Source organism: Sturnira hondurensis, unplaced genomic scaffold (genome assembly GCF_014824575.4).
Source record: "Sturnira hondurensis isolate 20B ecotype Veracruz unplaced genomic scaffold, ASM1482457v3 Scaffold0004136, whole genome shotgun sequence".
Classification (NCBI taxonomy): Eukaryota; Metazoa; Chordata; class Mammalia; order Chiroptera; family Phyllostomidae; genus Sturnira; species Sturnira hondurensis.
The window spans coordinates 48,821,931-48,847,054 of record NW_028076767.1 but is presented as its reverse complement, the minus strand read 5'-3'; the positions used below and the strand labels follow the sequence as shown (position 1 = coordinate 48,847,054).

At 34.4% G+C, this 25,124-nt stretch overlaps 1 protein-coding gene across 1 annotated transcript in view; it reads left to right on the top strand.

The window, feature by feature from the left end:
• The window catches only part of SCN2A (sodium voltage-gated channel alpha subunit 2), a 144,558-nt gene that overhangs the window by 105,616 nt on the left and 13,818 nt on the right, over window positions 1-25,124 (top strand). Inside the window, exons 17-23 of the mRNA XM_037044560.1 lie at window positions 1,557-2,036; window positions 11,545-11,665; window positions 15,650-15,804; window positions 17,944-18,117; window positions 19,639-19,761; window positions 22,037-22,318; window positions 23,759-23,812. Of these exons, the coding sequence (XP_036900455.1) occupies window positions 1,557-2,036; window positions 11,545-11,665; window positions 15,650-15,804; window positions 17,944-18,117; window positions 19,639-19,761; window positions 22,037-22,318; window positions 23,759-23,812 (1,389 nt within the window). The remainder of the gene's footprint in view (window positions 1-1,556; window positions 2,037-11,544; window positions 11,666-15,649; window positions 15,805-17,943; window positions 18,118-19,638; window positions 19,762-22,036; window positions 22,319-23,758; window positions 23,813-25,124) is intronic.

The following is a 25,124-nucleotide window of genomic DNA, read 5'->3' as shown; positions in this document are numbered from 1 at the left end:
GCTGTCACGGAACATAAATGAGAGATGTGTCAGCATAGACTCACAAAACTAAGTGCAGTCCTTATTGGACCTTGCATGCTGTACTACCTTTCTTACCACCATTGATTAGGCTAACTAGTTATACAAAGGAACTCTAAATCAGCCTCATTAGTTTATTGGAAAGATAGGAATGTAGTAACAATGCAGCATCCTTTTCTTTTTTTTTTTTAAGATTTTATTTTTTTATCTTTAGAGCGGAAAGGAAGGAGAGGAGGAGAAAAATATCAATGTATGGTTGCCTCTCGTGCAGCCCCTGCTGGGAAATGGCCTGCCACCCAGGCATGTGCCCTGACTGGGAATCGAACAGCAATCATGTGGTTCGCAGGCCCGAGCTCAATCCACTGAGCTACACCAGCCGGGGCAGCATCCTTTTCACTGGAGTTTTGCTTAACATCTTTCCCATGATTCTCCTTTTGTAGTACTACTTTTTGTCTTTGGCCTCCTTTACTGCTGTATCTTTTCTTTTGTTCTGAATGGTTGGATAATGAAGAACTCATGGACATTGTCAGTCTAATCCTGAAAAAATGTATGTGGTTTAGTCTTGTGCCCACAGGCATGCCTAATTCCTTAGTGAGTTACCTCTTTTTGAGAACACAGTATATTTATATTCACTGATCTTTTCACTCATATCAGCCAGACCTATTTTTAGAGATGCAGGTTATAGGCTAATTAGTGGTCTTATTCATGGGAATACCTTTACTTCACAATTTTAAACTCAACCATTAACATCATTATTGTATAATAACCACTTCTTTGTAGTATTTTCAACCATTGTGTAAATCTAATGGCCATGATTTTTTGAAACAAAATATAAATTATATGGATTTTGATCTAATAAAAATTTTTTTCTTTTTTTTAAAGATTTTATTTATGTATCTTTGGAGGGGAAAGGAAGGAGAGAGGGAGAGAAATATCAATGTATGGTTGCCTCTCGTGCGTCCCCTGCTGGGAACTGGCCTGCAACCCAGGCATGTGCCCTGACTGGGAGTCGAACCACGATCCTTTGTTTCGCAGGCCCACGCTCAATCCACTGAGCGACACTAGCCAGGGCGAAAGTATATTTTTCTTAATCTGGCAAGTTGTCTAGGTAGAAAAGTTAGTAAATATAAAAATTAAATAATTTAAATATACTGAAATCTCCTCTGGTTTTAAGTATAAAATTGTAATAAGTTATTATTATCCTGGAAAATCCAGATGGGCAAATTACCTAGGATCCCAAGTAAAACTTTCTTTTCTTTCTCAATGTACTATTTTCTAAATAACTAAGATTTCTTCTCTAGAATGAAACTTGATAAAGATACATTCTACAACAATGGTTGCAATAATTTTGCAATCACTAAAAGGGAAATAATGTTAATAGAATCATTTGATATTAGCCAGGTCTTTATTTCATTCACTTTTTTCCAGGATAATTTGTTATGAGCTACAGAATAATACCTATCACCAAAAAATGAAGTTTCAGAATAACTTTGGAAAACATGGAGTGCTTGGTCACGCGGTTTTCTCCTGTGTTCTAGGTCCTGAACCTCTTCCTGGCCTTGCTTCTGAGCTCCTTCAGCTCTGACAACCTTGCGGCCACTGATGATGACAATGAAATGAACAATCTCCAGATTGCTGTGGGGAGGATGCAGAAAGGAATCGATTATGTTAAAAGAAAAATACATGAATTTATTCAGAAAGCCTTTGTTAGAAAGCAAAAAGCTTTAGATGAAATTAAACCTCTTGAAGATCTAAACAACAAGAAAGACAGCTGTGTCTCTAACCACACCACCATAGAAATAGGCAAAGACCTCAATTATCTCAAGGATGGGAATGGGACTACCAGTGGCATAGGCAGCAGTGTGGAAAAATATGTCGTGGATGAAAGTGATTACATGTCCTTCATAAACAACCCCAGCCTCACTGTGACTGTGCCCATTGCTGTTGGAGAGTCTGACTTTGAAAACTTAAACACTGAAGAGTTCAGCAGTGAGTCAGATATGGAGGAAAGCAAAGAGGTAGGAATACTTTTAAAGAAAAAAAGATATTTTGTTATTATGCTTTACACTGTCAGTCTGTCAGACTATTTTAACATTCTATATTTCTATAAGAAAATGAGAATTATCTACTGATATGTTTTCTATGGAAAGTTGGTGATGAATTGATAGATTAAAATATAGCTACACAAATAGCATGGTGATTAATTTTTCAAGTATTTACTATTTTGAATTATTGATAATGTTACTATGCAGATGAATATGAATTGTCTAAGTATTTAAATATAATTTGAGATTTGTGAAAATGCCTCAGACTGTCTACCTTCTTCCTTATAATTCTCCCACAATGGTGGTTTTTTCATCTGAACTAAAAAAAATGCTTGGCAAGAGGGTGGTTCCAATTCTGATTTTGCTACATTCTTGGCTCTTATTAAATACTTCATGAGAGTATGTGATCTTATTTAGTTTGCACACACATACTTATTCATTGCAAATCTGATTGGAATCTTGACTTGACATTTATATGTAATTTCATGGTTTTTGAAGTAAATTATTTTTTAAGGAAGTAAATATAGTGATGAGGAATTATGCTGAAAATATTTTTAACCCTACTCAGCCCAGTACAGGATGTCTTAAACAAAAAGCCATAATATATTACAGAATGTAAAATTGTGAATTTACCAACTACGAGTCTTGGTAATTGAAAGCATTCTTTGATTTATCAGAAGAGTATGAGTACCAAAGTGAGTATGGTTTTCGTTTGTGTATAGGTTAATAAGCACAGAGTTGGGGGTAATCATAAGAAGGAATTAAAATTCTTAGTGTTTAGTAGTTTAACTATACGAAAATAGTTAGTTTTCCCAGTAACTAAAACTTGGGTAACAACCAAAGCCAAAGATTTGTACTTTTTTTGTTGTTTTAATTGATTGACAAAGAAGATAAATACCTCTATTATTATTCTCATTCTAAGAAAGATGATTTGGGGGAGTTTGAAGCACTAATGGATAAAATTTAAGTAGTGTAACAAAGTCACAATAATTAGGGATTGGGTAACAAAATTATGAGCAAAAATATATCCCTAAGAAGGGAACCTTAGATATGTCAGTCAGTACTCCTTGAAGGTCAGTACTGTTCTATGAAATTACTGAAGAATATGCTATTTTCCATTCTTTCTTGTTTATAAGATAGGTAGTAATTCAGTGATTAGGTAGAAGTAGACGTTAAGCATAAATTCAGGGAAAGTTTAAGTGTAGGCACTAAAATTAATATATAAGTAATAAGGCTAAAGCTACTAGCTTCACAAAATAACTGATGAAATTTAAGGGGAATATTTTAAAACCTTATAGCCTGGAGCAAAGAATTGCTGTCATTAATTGAACTCAAGTGTATACTAACAAGACCTTTATTTTAAAATTGAGTATGTTAAGATGTGTTAATAAAATTTTGGATGAACATAGTTGCTGGGGCCATGCTGAAAGGGCAGGACCTAATTTCTGGTATTATATGTCCCTAGAAATAAAACTGGGTCATGAAATTTTTATATACATCTCCCTTTTGTTGTTTTGACATTGTTCCTGACAGTTAGTATTTCCCTTATTGTAAGGGAAGTCCATTTTTTATGTATGTTTAATTTTAAGGTAGCATAAATTACAAAAAAATCAAATGTCAAAGCCACCACTCAGTTTAAACTTTGGCTGTTTGGTATGTTTTGAGATGTAGTTAATTTGACATTGTGTCTTCTTCATTCAGAAATTTTAAAGCCTGCGTCTTCTTCAAAAGACCATGTATTTTGCTTCACCTCAAACCATTATGTTTGATAGCTGTTTTCTGTTTAAGTTCTCCAAAATAATATATATGAAGCCAGTACTTTGGAATTGGTAACAGAAAACTGATCTTCCCATTGTAAATAGAATTATTTCACTGCTTCAGCCGTAGAGTCCTTTCAATTCCTCCCACCCTAGAAAATGTTACTTGGTTGTTAACATTTATTATTTGCAGACATTTTCAATTATGGCTTTATCTCAAACTTCCTAAATATAAGCTCATAAACTAATAAAAGATTAGGGCAATATAGTAGTTTAGAATGGGAATATGTGCAGATTTTAAACTTTTCTCATTTTATCTGGTTGCTCTAATGCTAGAAAACAAAATAGAATTGAAACTATCAAAATTTAAAATATTCCCAACATAAAGAAATTTTTTAGTGTTCTGTCCTCAAGTTACTTTCATCTGGTCCTCTTCTTAACTGGTGAGATGGGATTATGCTATTAAATATCACTGTAGAGTTGTAAGAAATGGTATGAGGGACTATTGATATTCTTTGCTAGGTGGTCAGAAACATTGAAAGAAAAAAGTGGAGCAGTGTTTAATGTTTGAAATGCCTAAATGACTTCTTTTTTATAAGGTAGATTAACCCAGTGGATGCAGAAGTTGTTTAGGAGTTTGAGCTAAATTCTCTTCTATTTTGTCTTTGCCGAATTTGTGCAATTCTTTGATAGTTCTGTAGATTGTCTAGAGTATTTCACTTTAAATTCATGTCATAATCAAGTATGTTTTAACTCCTATGTTATTTTTACTCTATTTAATGTAATTCCTTTTATACTTTGTGACTTTGAATGGTTGAGTTTTCTTGAGAATTTCAATGATGTTACAGGCATGCTTGAATGATTTTTGGAACTGAAATTTACTAGTGCAATATGGTGACCTTCACTGCTTACCATTCTTACTTCTCACAGGGGTAAACCCAAGCTGGAGCCATCAAGAGTGCAGCTCGGGTGTTTTTTAACCAGCCAGAGGCTCGTGCCACCACTTTTACCCAGGTTACCCAAGCAAGTTGTACATATATAAATATAATCAATTTCTAAATGAAATATGACTGGCCTGCATGTTACTCAGCTACATTCCTTGCCCATCCATTGGCAGTAAAATAAAAACATGCACAGCTGCTCTTATGCTGAGTCATAAAGCATGGTCAGGCAAGTCTGGCAACCCAACTTTGAAAAACTGATTTTTAATAGAAATTACATTGAGTGTAAGGTAAAAATGCATGCCTTTATGGATATTTAATTTCCGTTTAACGTTACAGAGTTTTGAACATGCTAAGAGCCTAAAGGAGAAATGTAGATGCTCTTTAGAAGACTCCTGCAGAAAAGCTTTTTCTTGCCATTCTCCCCTTTTAAATTTATTTTTCAATTAGCCTTTTTTAATAGAGGCTCAATGACTGTACTTTGTTAGTAATTTTTTTTGTTCAGTGTCATTGCATTTTCCTAAGGATAATCTATAAATTAATACCATCTTTTATTCATGTGCAAACTTTCTAAAGGATATTTATATTTATAATAATGTAAATGAATTGGAATGTTTATGTTTTGGCTGCTAGCAGCATGGGTATAATTTTTATCTGCTTCATTTTAGAGAAAATGGCATTGCTTTATTTAGCAATTGACCAGAAGTATTTTGCATTTAGAGTATGATCCCTTTGGAGATTCTCTTGTTTATCCTAAAACTCCTAAGACTTAAAGAAAAAGAAACATGTTCTTTTGTACACCAAATAAATTAAAGAAAAGTCTCATAGGTAGTTTTCATTCTGAAGATAGCTCTAGAATCCAATTTCTTTATCTTGTTCTTCTCAGTCCTTTGTGTAAGTGTCTGTCCTCTATTTTTTCCAGACCTGCTGGGAAGATTTCTCCTAGAGAACATTGTTTTAATGGTCATGCACCACAGATGTCTATATAGGAAGAGAATCGCTGTGAGCTTTTGCTCTTTTGGAGTTTTTTAAAAGAAGGAAACTCCCTTGTCATGTGACTCTGGAAATGAGTATAAAACTGTTCTGTGAGATCCATTTGGTGGATTTTTTTCATTTCCTGATGTTGAAATCACATTTTTGCACTAAAATATGCTAACCAAATTACTCGATCTAATTTAATTATTTTTTCCAGACTATAAATACTTTGTCACTGAGATGCAGTTTCTTCTCCTTCTGTCTTCGAAACTATAAAAAACCCTACCATAAGAATATTTGCTTCTTTGGAAGGAGCAGTGATCATGCCATTCTTGGAGCATTTTCTCATACTTTGGAACAAAATATTCAGTCATTGGGACTCTAGATAATGCCTCATATATTGAAGGAATTATATATATAATGAGACCTATGGGTTATAATTGCTGGCAATGAAACACATATATACAAAGACTGGAAAATTTATTTTTCCTATTATGTATTAATGTTTCAGAAAAGCACATTATTTAACTTTTTGGGACAATGGCTTGTTTATCCCACTCTCTTGAAAAGAGATAAGATCAGTCTCCTTATTCTCTGAGTGTCCCATTTTCCAAGTTACTTTGTAGAAAGATGTATGAGGGAGAGAAGGTTTGGCTTCAGTTAAGTGTAGAAAATACAAACTAAATAGGAACTGATTTAAATTGACTTCATTTAATCTCGATTCTCACGTTATTACAGTTTCCAGTTTTCTCTAATAGGTCTCTGATCCTCCTTTGGGAAACCTCCATACCTCCTAAAAGAGCATACATACTGAGTTCTAATACTTAAGAGGGCGAAGGGGAAAGATACGTGCAGAGAAGTTTTGAGTAAGCAATGGTGGTATGGGTCCAATAGAAACCCACCTCTGATTTCGTCCTAGAGAACGCCAGGGAAAGTTTTCCAGTGGGGTAGTGATTAAGAGAGAAAAATAGCTCTAAATAGTCTATAAGAACAAAATGAGCCAAAAATATGTGTGCCTTTTAGGGCACTGGTAATCTGCTGAGGGGTATGTTATAAGGGTGACTTTTGCCATCCCAAGGAAAAGGTTTCAGATTCTGCAATTTAAACATCAGAAAAATTTAAAATGTATTTGTTATAAAGAATAAAAGATTTTTTGGATAATGTGGTACCATAATAATAATACCATTGGTTTTTCCATCTTCCTTATCAAGAAGGTAACTCCAATTCTTTTTGAGTACTAAAATGTGACTTTGGCCTTAAGCCTATCCCAAAGCAAGCAAAAGCATCACTCACATTGTTTCAGTGTTAAGATCTTTCATGTAAAATGACCCAGAGCTCTTTAAGTACAGATTAAAATTAGAATCCTTGTAGAACAAAGGATTGCCATTCTTGGAAACCAAAATTTTAGTAAAATATGGAATATTTTATTTAATCTGTATTTGAATGATCTTTTTGTTTAAAAAATCTCATTTTTATTGATCCAGATTAGAAATTACTACTCCTTTTATAAATTATATACTATATTTACTATAGAGTATATACTATAAATTATATATTATAATTAAATTTTCTTAAAAATAACTTCATATTAACAAACATGTGTGCCTATGAAAAACTTAATAGGAAATAATGTTTTCTCTTCCTTTTCCATTTATTTTTACAAATACTTTTACTTTCTGAAAGACCATTATTTTAGCATGTTGATGTTTAATAATAATTGATCAATGATGTTGAAAGTAAAATATGTTTAAAAATACATAGTGAAATATTTATGTCTCAATATTTATTAAATCATTAAGAAAATATGATTTTCTCTGCTTAATTCCTATGACTGTAATTGTCCAGTTCTTAGAAGAATCCAGCAGATTTTAAATAATAGGAACCCTTTAACGAAATTTTTCACTTAAAAATGTTAAATATTTTCACTTGAAAATAAATGAGAGCCAATGCTATTTATTCACAGCAAATAAAAAATTTGCTATCCTTATTTGATATCAATTCTATTTTGACATTGGAGTATATTCATATTTTGTTAAATATGAATACTTTAATGAAGTAATAGCTACGCTAATAATATCATTCAGTGTACTCGTTTGCCCATACATAAGCTCAGATAATAAAAAGAAAACTTAACCATATAAAACTACCAAAAGGAAATAGAGAATTTGTCAAGTACAGAACTTGAAACTATAGAACTGGTTTTATATTTGGCCAGTTAGTATTTTGATCTTTTACTTATGTGGCATTTGCAGTCAATGATGCCTCAATTAAAGTATTACGAGCAACCTTTATTTGAGCAAATTTTTAAGTGTGTGTGTACTAATAGTTCCATATAATGATGTGTGTTTGACAGTTCTACCTGGTGAATTTGCACTTTTGTTAGGATTGATTGTAATTTTGACCTATCCGAAACTGAAGATTTTTATATTTTAATTTGGTTCATTTTGTTTTCATAGACACTTTGCAAATTTTAACTACTTTAGTCAACATATTTTATAGTATTATGATATTTGCCACATGTGATTTTTTAAGTCACTGAACTGAGGTTGTCAAAAAGGTTTTATAAATCAGAATTTCCTACCTACCTCCTAGGATTATTGTTTAAAGTAAGCTTTTGTTCATGGAATAGTCCAGTATATCTTTAACTCTGCTCTACACTAATATATATAAGAATATGAATATAACCTGAAGTAATACTAAGTTCATGATCATGAGACATAGGACTCAACAATATCACAAGAATTATTTTAAATGTACACTGTTTAATTATATACCACATGTACTATTTTAAATTAACAAATACTGGGTTTACATATTAATCATCAAGAAAATTCTTTAGAAAATCCTGGCAAAATGGGGTACAGAGGATCTAGAATCCAACTACTGACTCATCATGACTTTTGACAAGATGATTAAAGCCCAATCTCCTTATCTAAATAGATACTAAAATGGTTGCTGTTGAGGATTAATGTGCAGCTTAGATCCTTTATTTGTAAACCAAGTAAGGGTCTTCAAATAATTTGTGGGACAAATAGGTCTTGTATTGCTCAACATCAGAAGAAAGATGGAAAAGGATGAGATTTTCTCTCCTTAAAGAGGTTCCATTCACTTGCTGGAACTGTAGATCCATGTATACAGAACAAAAAGAGAGAAGACACTGTCAAAATGATTGGTGTAGTTTTCTCAACTCCAGAGTTAAACCACAGTTTACTTCATAGACTCATCTCAGGTCAGAAAACTGGGTGCCTGGTGTCAAGACAGCACTCTTAATTCTAAAAGTTGTTGGTCATTATTTACACAGTTCAGAATCTTGGAGGATTTGTGTCACTCTGCACCTTAAGTCAAAATGTTATTTGTATCCCCTTGAATGGGAAAGTAGGAATTAGATGGGAGGAGTTAAAAAGTTAGTGGTGGAATAATAGCCCATTTAATAGTCATTCATTCATTTCCTCACACAAATATCTGTTAAGCACAAACATTGGTGGTGGGTACTAGAGGTACAGAGATGTCAAAAGAATGATACTTGCTTCAAAAGAGTAAGTCTGGTGAGATGTTTTCTAGAAATATAAAATATTCTATGGTGCACTTTTGAAAAAGTAATAACATGACATAAGTACATTGCTTCAATAAAAAGCATCTATTAATTCTTTGTCAATACTAAGTCACTGCTAAATGAAAGGATTGAAAAGTTAATATTGCAGGATCTTCTGGAAACATTTGAATATTTTGAACAAAAATTCCCTGGAACAACTTGTCTGGTGACTTTTCAAAATCATTGTCAAGGGCTAACCTTTATTACGTTATGAAGTCCATTCATCCATCCATCCATCCATTCATTCATTGTTAAACAGTATTTACCAAGGGTCTTCAGTATTCCCAGCCCTGATGCAGGCTCCCAGGCAGCCATTAACCGATGCCAGCCGAGGCATGTGCGGCACTCTGAATGTGGGTCTTCACTTTTCACTTGGGCCGACCTGCAGATCTCCCTCTAATCTGTATTTGTAGTGTGATGCTGGTCCCTAAAAGCAATGTTTTCCCACTTTTATTGTGGGTGGTCTGTAATTAGATCAGAAATGAGCGTGCTTCAGTTTTTCTGATTATTTATATTATGTTTCAAAGTCCTTCAAATGATAAGACCAGTATTTTCAAGTCCCTAATACATAACAACTTCATGTGAGTCAGAATGGTTGGTGAGAAGATAAGTCATTGCTTAGTCATTTATGTATATAAACAAGGCTACACTTATAAAAGATAAAAAATAAATTAGAAAAAGTCAAAAAAGTAGAATATTTGTAATAAATTTCACTTTGATATTTCATCTTAAAACAAAATATATTTAAATTTTATTGACAAAGATATTATAATCGAGTATCTGTCTAGTATGGTGATATTTTTGATGAGTAGAAAATTAAATCAACAACCTACAAGCACCTTATTGTTTATAATTCTTGATTTAAGTAATTTGATTAAAATAAAAAATAATCCCCAAACAAGTTCTAAGAAGGCAGACGTATATGATATTTACACTTTTATCATCAGTATTGTTAAATTACAAAGGACAAAGCACTTTCAATCTCATATCATCTATTAGTATAATACTTTATCAACACCAATTGTCAAGTAAATGTTTTATATAAGAAACATTATTTTCATACAATAAAGGAACCATTTTCAGATAATTCATGTAATTCTTAGGCCAAATGTGAGTAGGCTACTTCTAGTGCTGACTACAACATCTGTTTTATAATGAGTTTAGCATACTTCAACATGCATTTTATCATGTGCTTACCTCATCCCCTTTATAATATAGCTCTTATCAGCTCAGCCATTTCCTGATGTTATGCATAAATGGTAATAACATTGTAACAGGTTCGAGAATGCTGTGGCCCAAACTACTCTGATTCCCTGTGGCACTCATACCTGGCCCTGTGTCATTCCTGCCGCATTTTAAGACCCGATTAAAGGCTGGGATGTCTTCATTTATGCTGATCCATGAACCACACGACCTGGCTAAAGTTGGTTGCATTTCAAGGTTTAAAACCTTGAAAAGGTTTTCAAGGTTCTAGTATATCTTTCTTTTGGTGGTATTTGATTTAACTTAAAGGGGAACACAACAACCAAAGAATGCTTTCTGCCTGTATCAACAAAACAGGTAAGAGTGCCGGAGTAACAAGTAGTTTCCAAATGCACAGTGAAACACAGGAGTGCATTGGCCAAAGAGAATGCAAAATATCAGCTCTTGCTACAAAAGCTAACAATGTGCTGCTCTTTTCAGAATTAGAACATTATAGAATATATTTAATAACAACTGGAGGTAATGTTTTCATGTCAATGAAAAGTGGATACGTTTAGAGTGTTGCTGTTTATGTGCATCTGAACAAATCTTTTCTGCATTTGACATGAAAATACACTTATGCAGCTTTCGTTGGTTGGGTCACAATTTTAGAATAACGTACCATGCCATTTGCAAACTAATTTATAAAAGCAAGATCATAGACAACCATACAGCTGGTAGCTTACATAAGCTCTCTGCAGGATTTTATTTCGGAATCTGTATACATGGGCTTAATAAAAATCTATCGAAGTTGTTATCACCATATTTTTAAAGAAAAAAAAATGTCCTGTGCTGCTGTATCTAATCTTGTGACCCCCCACCTCTACTAAATCGGACTGGCATTATGTTGAGGATATTCTTAAACTACAGATCAAAGAAATGCATCCTGAAGACTTGAGGGCACGCCTTTTGAATTTTTATATTATAGATTAAATAAAATATTTTAAAAGCTTTTCTGTGGAATTGATTTTCAGAAGCTAAATGCAACTAGTTCATCTGAAGGCAGCACAGTTGACATAGGAGCTCCCGCAGAGGGAGAGCAGCCTGAGGCTGAACCTGAAGAATCCCTGGAACCGGAAGCGTGTTTTACAGAAGGTAAGAGAAACAGCGCGTACGCATTCACTACACTTCTCTTAGCTATCCATCGGCGCTCTCTCCGCGCTCTTCTAAATCATCATGTCTATCGAACACCTGTTTATTTGTTTCTTTCACTCTTTCTATATCAAGGCAAAGATGACTTTTTAAAAAGGTAAGATATAATTTATGCAATCAGATATTCTTTTTTGTGTGTGTGAATCCTGTTCAACTTTAAGAAATGCTGCTATCTGGGCTTTTTGATGGCCTTCTAGAATACCTAATAGAAGAGAAAACCAAATCAAATCATATTGATCTCTATTGAGCTTTATAAAAGAAAAGAAAAACTGTAAAAGTAAAAAAATTACCTAGTTTATTTTTTGCTGTTTAATCAGATTATGATGGTTACTGACCGATAAGGATGCATTTGAAATTGTCCCTAAATGGTCTGTTTCTGTTAAGGTCAAAAGTTTTTTTATTAGTTCTGTATTATAATAGATAATTAAATGCCAAAATATATTATGGGTAACTACATATTATATATTATGGGACACACACCATTCCACTGGAGTAATCTGAAGAGGATTTTATGAAGAAAGCTAAAAGGTTATTTGAGGTATGGATCAGTTATCTCTTGAACAATAATGCTGTGTATCAAATCTCCCAAAACTTCTTAGCATATACAAAAATATATATATGTATTTTTATCATAGTTCCACAGATAGTTTTGCTGATAATGGTTTGGCTCTTTCACAAGTTTGAGTCCTTGGATGAGACAATTGGGGTGACTCAACTCCATTGTGCTCTTATGTCTTCCTCCACACACGTGCCTGGGGATGTTCTCTGGGTGAAGGCTAACAGGAAGAGGAGGAAACCTACATGCTAAGGACTTGTCAGGTGCCCACCGGTGTCAGGTTTGCTGCTGTCCTGTTCACCTGGCCAATCCAGATTCAGTGTGGGAATGCACTAATAATGATATAAAAAGTCATAAAAAGGTAGTGTGAAAGCACAGGGTTCAAAATCTTTACATTTCTTATATAAACCACTATTGTAGACACAGAAATGTTTCTTTAAATCCTTGGGAATTACTTCATTTTAATTCATTTTTAGTTAATTACACCACTATTTAATAATTCTTATTGTGTCTTAATCTCAAATTCAATACCATATAGTAATTTCTGAAGGAAATTTTATTTTAATAATAATTATGGTCTCAAATTGTTAGTAGATTATTACGACTAATTCTGAAAAAGTGTCATTTGGGTGATACATGTTTATCTTATGAATTTTAAAACTGTTTTAATTAAAACTTTAAGCTAATTTTTTAAAAATGCAATTATACAGATGTTAGCAGTCACAGTTGATGTCAATAGATTCTTTCAAGGTTATTACAGAAGATTGTGTTGCATGCACTTACTGATTTTGCACTTAAATGTATTATAAAAGTAAAGATTTAAATATCAATTATCCATTTTAAAATAATTTCAGTGGGAGAGCTATTTTTTCAGCGTAAATTCTGAGGGAAGCCACTCTTTTTTATTTTCTTAAAACAATCTGCAAACATTTCAGTTTAGTTACTTGATTACAAAAAAAGTTTATGACTTCACAGAACATTCAAGTGGTACATCACAAAAATTGTGTCTGTAGTCTTAGTTATTACTCTTTCCCAGACAATTAGCTTATTTTAGAGTCACAATCTATGCATAGTAATAATTGTGATTCTAAGGACATTTGCCTTTTATGAGATTGAAATGAGCATTTATGAATGAAGTATTACCAATATAATATTATACAAATAATAATGGAGAATACATAAATACCACCAATCAATTTTAATGATTTAGAAATGTTTGTCTTATTTGCTTCAGCATTTTTATTTAAAAATAAAGCAGGCACGGATCAGGCCCTTTTGCATGCCTTTCTTTCTTCCATCTCAGAGGTCTCTTAATATTTTGGCGTTCACTAGTCTGACACCAGTCTTTTTTTTGTTAAACAGTGTTTTTTCATCTCAGATCCTTTTGTGAGGGAAATTAACTACCGTTTCATTTAATTAATTACAGTGAATATTTTCAGGGCATGTAATTCTTCTTAATCCTTTGGGAAACAGCTGTGGTAAATGGGTCTTGGCCTCAAAGAAACAACGAATATGCCTTGCATTCTTAGATGATAAATTAATAATATTTAATAGTACTTCATTGAGTTTTAATGAAACAAATGATATGATCAGGCCAGTCAGTTTATAAAGCAGCACCTGATAAATAGCTACGCACTAAAATATCATGCTCCGTGAAGATGAGGTGTTCCATTTTTCTATTCCTTGAACAAGAGCCCTTTGTCATGGTTAAAGTTCGATCTCCCGACTCCTTTCTCTCCCACACAACGTCTATGTGCTGCCAGTTCCTGTCACCCCAGCTGTAACCTTCTGAGTCCTGACCGTTGTCACCACCATGAATTACCCTTGCTTCAACTTTCTTTAATGTGTGGTCAGTTGTCTCTCTCAGACTCTTAAGTCCTTTTCCATCTTATTCTATCTATCCAATTCTAAAAATAAGCTCAAACAATTCTAAGTCAGTGTTCTTATCAGGTGAATCTTCGTAATTCCCACACTCCCCAAAATCCTTTAATGTTTACCCCACTAGACAGCACATAAAATTTGTTTTCTGACTCATTCAAGTCATTTTTTCATATTGGCTTCAAGTATTTTTCTAGTCTTTTAAAAAAAAATTTAAATTTAATTATTGTTCAAGTACAGTTTTCTGTCTTTTACTCCCATCCCAGCCCTCCCCCCAGTGCTCCCCTCCTCCCTCCCATTTCTACTTGCCTTAGTTGTTGTCCATGTGTCCTTTATACTGGTTCCTGTATGTTTCTAGTCTTGACTCCTATTCTCTCCATCACACAACTCTCAGAATTCCGTCTCAACCAGTTTTACTTGTATTGTCCTTTCTGTGTTCCTTTCAGGCTACATGTACTAGAACTGATTCTTACACATCCTTTGAAGTCCAGTCTCATATCCGTTACTTTTGCAAAACTTGATGTCAGAAATTAACCTTTGCCAATGAACTTTCACAATACCTTATTTATTTTATGATAATTTTTGCTTTTTATAACTATACAACCTGTGAGCTAATTTCCCCTGCTTAAAGTGCACACTTTGGCCCTGGCCAGGTGGCTCAGCTGGCAGGAGCATCATCCTGTACACCAAAGGTTGTGGGTCCAGTCCCCAGTCGGGATGCATGTAGGATGCTACTTATCAATGTTACTCACATCAGTATTTCTCTCTCTCTCTCTCACTCCGTCTATCTCTAAAACCAATGACTATATCCTCTGGTGACAATTTTAAGTAAATAAAATGCACATTCTTTTCATAGTAAGGCAGTATTTTACAAATTCTAGTATTATAATTTGTCCAGTACAATTCCTTGAATATAGCAGGTATTCAATAAATATTTGTTGACAAGCCTTTCATCTGGTAGTCCACAAATTACACAAAGGTGTTCATTACATTGTTGCTAATAATAGCCAGAATTAAAGCAACATAATTAGTCTGTAACAATGGAACAGTTATATAAATTCTGGCTAAGTCTGGAAATCTTATTTAGAAGTATTGTGAAAGCCTTCATGTTCTATTTACTTATAATAAAAAGAAAATGCTTATATCATATTAAGTGAGCTAATTAGAATTTAAATATACATAATATCCATGTATGAATGGAATCATTCATAGATAATAGAACAGAAATACCAACTTTTGGTGATTTCAGTTCTTTCTGTTTTTTTATGTTTTTATAAAGTAATATAATCCATTGTAATAGTCCCATTAACATAAAAAAATTGTGGAATGAATGATTTAAAAACCATATAGGTGATTTCTATTTTTATAAGTGGAAGCCATCTTAAAAATGAAGTTACATAAAAGCTATCAGGTAGTGTAGATGAGTCTCCCACCAACACAAATGTGCATAATCAAAGGCTATTCTCTTTTTCGTTTTCTTTGATGCATTTTAGACTGTGTCCGGAAGTTTAAGTGTTGTCAGATAAGCATAGAAGAAGGTAAAGGAAAACTCTGGTGGAACTTGAGAAAAACTTGCTATAAAATAGTGGAGCATAACTGGTTCGAAACCTTCATTGTCTTCATGATTCTGCTCAGCAGTGGGGCACTGGTAGGTGACCTGCTCCTTTACCTTCATCTGAGATCCTTTACTTTTCCCCTCGATGAACCCCCTATTGCATGTTTTTGCCGTAAGTTGTTGGTGGGGATGAGAGACTACATAATATTTTCAGCACAACTGGAGAGGCTCAATAAATAAACCCAATAGTTTATTGTTCTGGAGGAGGCCTCAGATTAAATCCAACTCATAACATATGGTTTTGTATATTTAAAGAAGGATCTCTTTTGCCCTGGCTGGTGTGGCTCAGTGGACTGAGTGCCAGCCTGCAAACTGAAAAGTTGCCAGTTTGATTCCCAGTCAGGGCACATGCCTGGGTTGTGGGCCAGGTCCCCAGTTGGAGGTGTGTGAGAGGCAACCAATTGACATCTCTGGCACTGATGTTTCTCTCCCTCTTTGCTCCCTCTCTTCCCCTCAAATAAATAAATACAATTTTTAAAACAAGAGGATCTTTTTGACTTTCAGTAAACAGAGACAGTTCTTACTAAGAATGACTATGTAAGCATGATATGGGATTATCGAACTGCTTAACGTTAACTCCGCTGCTGCGGGGAACTCACCTGTTTTGTTCATGCTGATTCACTAGTGCCAATCACAGTAAATGATAAATAGTAGACTAGCATAATTAAAGATGGATAGCAAAGCGAAAGCACGACAAACTTATTTTACAGCTGATTTCATTCAATGGAGTGCTCAATTTGGTCAAAATTTTTTCTTTTTTTTATTGTTATTCAAGTACAGTTTTCTGCCTTTTTCCCCACCTCAGCCCAACCTCCCAGCCCTCCCCGCCTCCCTCCCATTTCCACCTGCCCCCCCATTATTGTCCATGTGTCCTTTATATTTATTCCTGCAGACCCTTCACCCTTTTCCCCTGAAATTCCCTCCCCTCTCCCCTCTGGTCACTGTCAAGCAATGTGACCATTTTTCCCATTCAATGATACAAACATGGTTGCATTTCTTTTATTTTTTCAATCAGTCAGTAGTGTTTGATGAGTTGATTTCAATATGAGGATATGGCATTGTATCCAGAGGCCTCTAAATTTACCTTTGATTTGACTGAGAATCCTGCATCCTACCTTGTATTCAAAACAAAGAGGGTCATCCCTGTGTTTTTAAGCCAAGTAAAAAAGCAACTGAGAAGTCTCAGTGGTGACTCTTGTGCTCTTAGTAGTAGCTCTTGGTTCCCATGTAAACCCAGGCAAAGCTCACCAAAGTACATCAATATGGTAGCACAATAGCTTCTGAGCAGCTTCCACCTTCAGCTATAAATTGAGCTGAAAAGCCTTTCCAACACATGGCCCACAGGCCGCATGTGGCCCAGGATGGCTGTGAATGTAGCCCAACACAAAATCACAATTTACTTAAAAATTATGACACTTTTATGTGATTACATGTCACAAAGTATTTAATGTGTAGCCCAAGACAACTCTTCTTCTTCCAGTGTGGTCCAGAGACGCCAAAAGGTTGGACATCCCTGTAAGCCCCTTGTGCTAAGCCCTAGTCCAAAGTCTAGATCCCCCTTTTCTTTGAAAAAGAAAATTTTCCTTTATTCTTACTCCAAACCACCAGGTTATCCTCAGAGTTTTTCCTGTAAGAGGATCGAGTTACATAAACTGTCTTGTCATTCCAGAAGTCCCAGGGACTCCTGTAAATGAGTCCCCCAACGCATTCCAAAGAGCTCTGCAGAGTGATGGGAGAGGGAGTTTCTAGGCATGCCCGGGATTGTGTGTGTGTGGTGGGGGGGTGGGGGGGGGGGTTATAATTCAGTCTCCCTTGCTTTCTTTGCATCTGCCATAGTGAAAGAGTACATTTCAGTGACTGCATTAAATGAAGTAGGTCTACTTGCAGTGATTCTCTGTTATAAAGAGAAGCAGCTGGCAGTCAACATTTTTAAGCTTTTATGAAGTATTCTGATAATAAAATTTAGAAATTATTTAAATTTATTGATGATTGAAATGCCCAGTCAGCAGTCATTTGCATGGAGATAATTATATAGGAAAATGCTGCTATGGGAACCACAAAGCCTTCCAGCCTTGGGCACCTGAGAAAAGGCTTGCAGCATGTTTTTTTCTAATAAGCTCAATGAAAGACAGTTTATGACAATGAAATTTAATAAGATTGTTTTACTCACAGGCCTTTGAAGATATATATATTGAGCAGCGAAAAACCATTAAGACCATGTTAGAATATGCTGACAAAGTTTTCACTTATATATTCATCCTGGAAATGCTTCTCAAGTGGGTTGCATATGGTTTTCAAATGTATTTTACCAATGCCTGGTGCTGGCTAGATTTTCTGATTGTGGATGTGAGTATTCTTCACTTTCTTGTTTTGTCCCACTGGCAGGTTCTGATGCATGTCGGTCCTCGCCATGGTGCTTAGAATATATATATTTCAGGGATTGCACAGACACTCTCTGCAGGGGCCCAAATACGAATGAGAATTTTCATTTTCCCAATGAGAAAAAGTTCCAAAATATTTTTTTGCCAATTTAAATGCATATAATTTCATAGATGGAACAGTGAAATTCTGTGCAATTTTAATTATTGATTTAGTTTCCAATTAATATTGGAAACTAATATTTCCAATTAATATTTAAATTCCAAGTTATACAATAATGTTCATGTAGAAGGGATGGGGCGAGGCAGTAGATTGATGTTCACCATCAGCATAGAGGAGGAGAACATTAGAATTTTCAGGAAAGCACACTGTGTTTAATAGTGCATGGTAAAGGGAACATTCTGTTGACTTTAATAATTTCTTGAAAATTAAAAACAGGTTTTGATAAATAAAATATATATATCATGTTAACAAAAGAGAAAATAGACACTTTATTGGAGAAAATTATTTTTTGCAGTTTCAGGTGAAAAAAATATCAATGTCTAATCCAGTATGGGGTTTTTAATAACCAAACAGAAGAAAAAAATGTATACGAAACTATGAGAGTTGTTGGAATTTGAGAGAAGAAAATATCTGTTTTATCTTTCCTAATCTGCCTAAAGCAAATCTACAATTAAATATAACATATAAAGTTACAAAGAATTATAGCAAAAGTTTTCTGTCAATAAAATGACAATAAATAATATTTTAAATCTATATGTTTGGACATTACAAACAGTGGAAAAATATAACAAGATTATACCATTTTTATTTGTATAATGAGCTTATAGATTACACTTTTCATTTTCTTTATTTTCTGTATGTGGTTATGATACATTGGTAAATTTATAATAAAATATCATGTAATTAATATAGCTACATAATAATAAATGCATTAAGTCAACACTACATGAACATAAAGAAATTCTTAACCAAAATCATCATTTCTGAATGTTTTTATGCTCAGATTCACCATTGTTTTGCATAGTTGTTAGTGTACTTGCACCGAGTTTTAATTTCCCTTTCAGTTTTGGTAAATAACATGAGAAATTATAAACTTTTACAGATCTGTAGATGAAGATTGCATGTATATGTCATTATTTTTCTTGCTTTACATTTAATTTACAAAAATGTTTTGGTCAAGAATCTTGGAAAGAGAGCACGCGTAGCTTCTTCTTTTTTTTGTAAGTCTGTAGTAGTGATTCTAAAAGTGTGGTTCACAGACCAGCATCATTAGATTCACCTGGAAACTTTAAGAAATGCAAATTAAGAGGCCCCATCCCAAACCTACTGAATCAGATTGCCAGGGATCCATCCGTGTTTTCACAAGCCCTCCAGGTAATTGTGATGCTCACAAAAGTTTGAGAACTGGTTTATTACGTAGAGCAAGGTTGTACTGTGTAAGCTTTTTTGTCTGTAAGTAAGAAAATTGTGTTGCTTTTTCTGTAGGTCTCATTGGTCAGCTTAACTGCAAATGCCTTGGGTTACTCAGAACTTGGTGCCATCAAATCCCTCAGAACCCTAAGAGCCCTGAGGCCATTGAGAGCCTTATCCCGGTTTGAAGGAATGAGGGTAAGACCATGCTTTCCAGTTTGTTGAAATTACAATTAAGAGCACACAGACACTTTGTGTGTAGAAATGGCACATCTGTGGAGAACTGGTGTCTTCTACATTTATATTGACATAACCAATGAAAAATATTTGTCAGACATCCATAAACTTGACAATGTTGGGGACACTCACAGAATATGTCTGAATAATTGTTTCTTACTAGGTTTTTCACTGTGGGAAATCTCTATCATATTGTGTAGGTTTCTGATGAAAGTCAAGATAAATTACATATATTCCATTTATAAATGTGCAGGAAATCCCACTCACTGTAATTCAAAACCACCAAATCATTTCTCATCATTGCTTCATTGTTCTGTACGACTGACATGTTTTGAGCATTTTAAAATCCAACTCTGGCCTTTCAGCTGTCACGCACAGGCTGAGATGGCTGAAAAGTAGGTCACCTGTGGGAATGTCACACTCATTTAGAGAGGTGGTTCAAAGAACAGAGATGGATTTGTGATGTCCTGTGTCGTCCCTAAGCCACAAAACCTGAGACCGCATACCTCGGCACCTAGGAAATGATGATATCATGTGATAGTGGATTTAGCAATTTAAAAAGGAACTTTTGAAAAAATGATGCTTTTTGTGATATTTGAAAGTAATTATTTGGGGCTTTCTGTGAATGCTGCAAACACAACTGGAAATGAATGGTGTGGGTAGATTGTGTTTGTGCACACACAATTGCATGGAAAGGAATTGTTTGCCTTTCAATTCTTTTCATATTACCAACTTAAAAATGTTGTTTTTGCAGTACTAGTTTTCTTATAAAAAATAGGATCAAACTTTCAGTACTAGAAAAATTATTGTATTTGCTTATGACAAATTGCTCTGAAATTTGAGTATGTAAGAATCTAAGTCCTTAGTCCTTCCACAGAGTTGACTGTCTTGGAAAACACATGTATTATTTCTTTGTTATCCAGGTTTGAGAGAAATATTATAACTGCATTAACCAATTATCTTCTCACATTTGCATTCGCAGAGCATTCCTTGCTGCAAACCTAAAAATTAAGTCTCAAGGCTAAGTACTCTGGATCATGAGAGAGTTGAGATTCGAATAGTAACAACAATATAATAAGTTCTTTAAAAGTTACTTTCACTCAAAAATATATTAAAATATTATACTTTACTGGACAGGACCCAGGTGCCAATTTGCAGATGAATTGGGGCTTTTGTCAAGTACCCATTTGGTATTATTGCTGTAAAATATTGTTATTCATATAGTCATATGTGTATATATATTTTTATGTACCTTTTCCCATTAAAGGTTTGAGGAAGGATAATGCATTCTTATATTTTACACATCTATTCATTGATTAAAGTTTATTTCTGAGATAGTTTAGGCGTATTCATACAGAACAAGATATTTAGCTCAATGTTTACATGAAGAATAATGAGGAAATATGCCCAAAAAGTTCCTTAAAAGCCATGATTAGTTAATTGAGAAAGCTGCAAGTAACAAAGCCATCAAATGAAACCCTTGGACTCAAAATGCAATATTTTATGAAACATAGCTAATGTTCTGATTATTGTAATCTCTCATTTTAAAATGTGAGAACTTTTTTCTGAAGGGGATTCCGCAAAGGAGGATCCTTGTGGCCAGAGGAGTTAAGTATCGTGCTCAAAAGGTGCATAGCTCATTTGCAATACAAACTAGATCACCTGACTCCCGAACTCTTCCCCTCATCACATGTTCAGTTGTCATGCTTCGATCTCTTTACTCCAGAGTTTTTATTTGTGGGGTGACCCTATTCCACACCACCTGGGACAGTCCTGCCTCATGCTTGCTTTCTCCAGGTGGTTATTGTTAGTGTTCTTGTTCACCCTGGAAATTGATCATGATGTGTTCTCTTTTATTCTCAAATTTTGGATAGTAGATTTTATGGTCTGCCTGATTTTAAAAAATTGTAATAGTCACATAATGACATTTGTAATCATGTCAACATTTGGACTCCTAATTATTCTTTACATTTATAATTAGTCCCATTCTTCAATAAAAATTGGATAGGCACACGGCCTTACTTCTTGCCAAAGCATTCTGCAATATAAAGTATATCTTATACTATTGCAAAGTATCATTAAAAATTTTAGTTAGAACTACCAGAGACTAGTTTCTTTTCCATTGTTAACCTTAAAAACAGATATATTTTCTATAAGTTGACTGTTGTCCTTTTTAAAAATAACTAAAATTTGTTGATGACTTTTCACCTGTTTTTCCCTCTCATGTTTATGCCAGGTTGTTGTCAATGCTCTTTTAGGAGCCATTCCATCCATCATGAATGTGCTTCTGGTTTGTCTGATCTTTTGGCTGATATTCAGTATCATGGGAGTGAACCTCTTTGCTGGCAAGTTTTACCACTGTATTAACTACACCACTGGAGAAATGTTTGATGTAAGCGTGGTCAACAACTACAGCGAATGTAAAGCCCTCATAGAAAGCAATCAAACTGCCAGGTGGAAAAATGTGAAAGTAAACTTTGATAATGTAGGACTTGGATATCTTTCTCTGCTTCAAGTAGTAAGTAACCACTTAAGTGTGCTCCCTGATGTATTATTTTAAAAAATCTAAAATTTTCTCTGTGTATTTTTATAAATGCATACTTCTTCAGCCCATCTGCCTAGATTCTTCCTAAAAATGAACTGAACTAGGTTTCCTTACCTTTGTTGAAAATGGAAAGCTCTGCAAAGCTCACAATCTCCCAGACTGTGCCACAGACCCCAGTACCAGCCCTTTGTTACTAAGATTTCTAGGGGGGGTTCCCATTGGTTTTCCCCATTCCTACTCTGCGCAAAGTAAAGACACAGTTGCTAGGGTGGGGTTGGAAAGGTGTGTGTGAGGAGGGCTAGATTTCTGTACTCTTTCTCAGGTAGCCTAGACTATAGATACCCTCATCAAGTCTCCACCCACCCAAACTTCACCACCATCCTTACCAAAACTCCCCACCTTTACTTCTTTTCCTCATGTTTTATTGCTTACACTATTACAGTTACCCCCACTTTTCCCTGCTTTGCCCCAAACTCCCCACCTTTACACCTCTCACACATACGGCTACCTCAGTCCCATCTTCCTGTTTCCTTCCTTCCTTCCTCCCTCCTTCCCTCCCTCCCTTTCTCTCTTCTTTCCTTTCTTCTTATCCAAACACTCTCAGATAGGAAGCCTGCTCTCTTGCAAATGAAAACCTTCCTGTTAAGTCTATTATGTTGCTATCAATTCATAACAATTAATTCAACTTCTCAACTGACCACCCTAAGTTATGTCCACATGCTTCCCAAGATGATCTACCCACACAATAACCAACACTCCATTAATACTGGAAGGAAAGATCCTGCAGCATTAAAGAGTTGAAAAAAAATGTACAAGACATTTGTTTTCAGGATTACTATGTCTACACACACACAAAAAACAAATACTTAAAAGAATAGATTGCAGTTGAATATAATGCTTATTTTCAGATACAAAGCTGTCTCTTACAGAATAATGCCTCAAAATCACATGCTCAACAATATTGAGAAGATTTTCAGGAATAAACCATTATGATTCATTATTAATGGTAATACCTTGTAGAACTGAATACAGAGGGAAGACGCATTAAGATCAAACAATGCACCACATTTTTCAGCTGGTCTGATGCTAGTACTATACCATGGTATTACTTTACAAATTTCATGTTACATTCTTGTATGTACCGTAAAATTGCTTTTATGATAGCTATTGTTATAATATCAGTAATTAATTATGGGTGTTAAAGATGTATATAAAGATGTTATAGAAGAGCATAAAGTTGAAGTAGTTTCAAAGCATATGTTACAAAACTTTGCCCTAAGAGCTTGGATACTAATTCCAACTTATTGTATTGACCTGTTTTAAATGAATCTCATTCTATCAATCTGATACTTAATTTCTTTTCTAAAATTATAACTTTGGGATAAAAATTAAAGGATGTGACTTTTTTTACAGGCCACATTTAAGGGATGGATGGATATCATGTATGCAGCTGTCGATTCACGAAATGTAAGTCTACTTTAGAGGGAAAGTGCTTCATTTGACCCAGGGAGTATTTCCACAGTGTTTCATACTAGTGATATTTTCCATAAAATAAAACTGTGGGTTGATTTTTAGAGTACGTCTATATTACAAAAATATGATATTCAACCTTACATGATTTCTCTCAGAGTTTGATTGGAACATTTATCTTTACTCAGTGTGAATCCTTTAGCATATTTTCTAGTGTCAAGCATGACATCTGGCACTTAAAATTTTGTCGACTGAATCTGAAAATGAAACATTTTACTTTTGCCTCCAATAGTTATAGTCCTTTGCTCATTAGAAGCCCACACAGGCAGTTTATTCTTCTCTCCGTGGAGATTTGCTTCAGCTTTTGACCTTGTAATAAAGAGATCTGGTTAATAGTGGAAAACACAAACAATACAAAGCAAACAAAACACTTAGTAGTGTTTCCCTCTGGGAAGTCAGAATTTTGTGGTAGAAGAATGGAGACATCACAGTCTACCATATACAGTTCAGCACTTGTGAAATTTTTTTGTGTCATTTCCATTACTTTCTTACTATATAACAATGAGGCAGGAAGGACATTCATTTCTGATATATCACCCGAGCATATTAATTAAGCTTAAAATGTTATTTATCTAACACCAACAACCAGGTTTAACTCAAAAGAATTCCTGAGGGTTTTTTAAATGTTATTTTAGTAAAAAAAGAGAGTGCAAGAGCTAAAATTTCTGCATTGTATCTGTAAGTGGTATCAGAAATCCCATTTGAGGGCTTTTTGAAAAATAGTAAAAGTACTCTATTTATTACCACTCATTATGCTATGGATTTTCTTATATTATCTCACTTAATCCTAAGCTGTAACCTTATCTTGTAGTTGATATTCAACTCTTGTTTCTCCATGGAAGCAAAGAGGCCTAACGGATGAAGCGGTAGGACATGTGTTTAAACTTTGATCGCAATGGGCTCATTACTGCTTCCTAAAGTAGTTTCCTACCTATTTGATTACTTCACTTAAAGTTCTCTCTCTATTTTTATTAATAACCTACATGATATGCGACGTACTTTCAGTTTTTATATCAATAACTTAGCATACATTGTCTGCTACCTAACTCCTTGTCATTCAGCATTTTACAAAAGATGGTATCTAACTGCCACTAAAATCATGAAAAGTTGCCCACTTTTACTCTCATCAATCCACAGAGGAATGCAAATTTAAGCCAAAATGAGATATCACCTACACACCTACCTGATTGGCAATATTAAAATGTTTGGCAATACCCAGTACTACCAAGGAAAAACAGTACCAAAACCC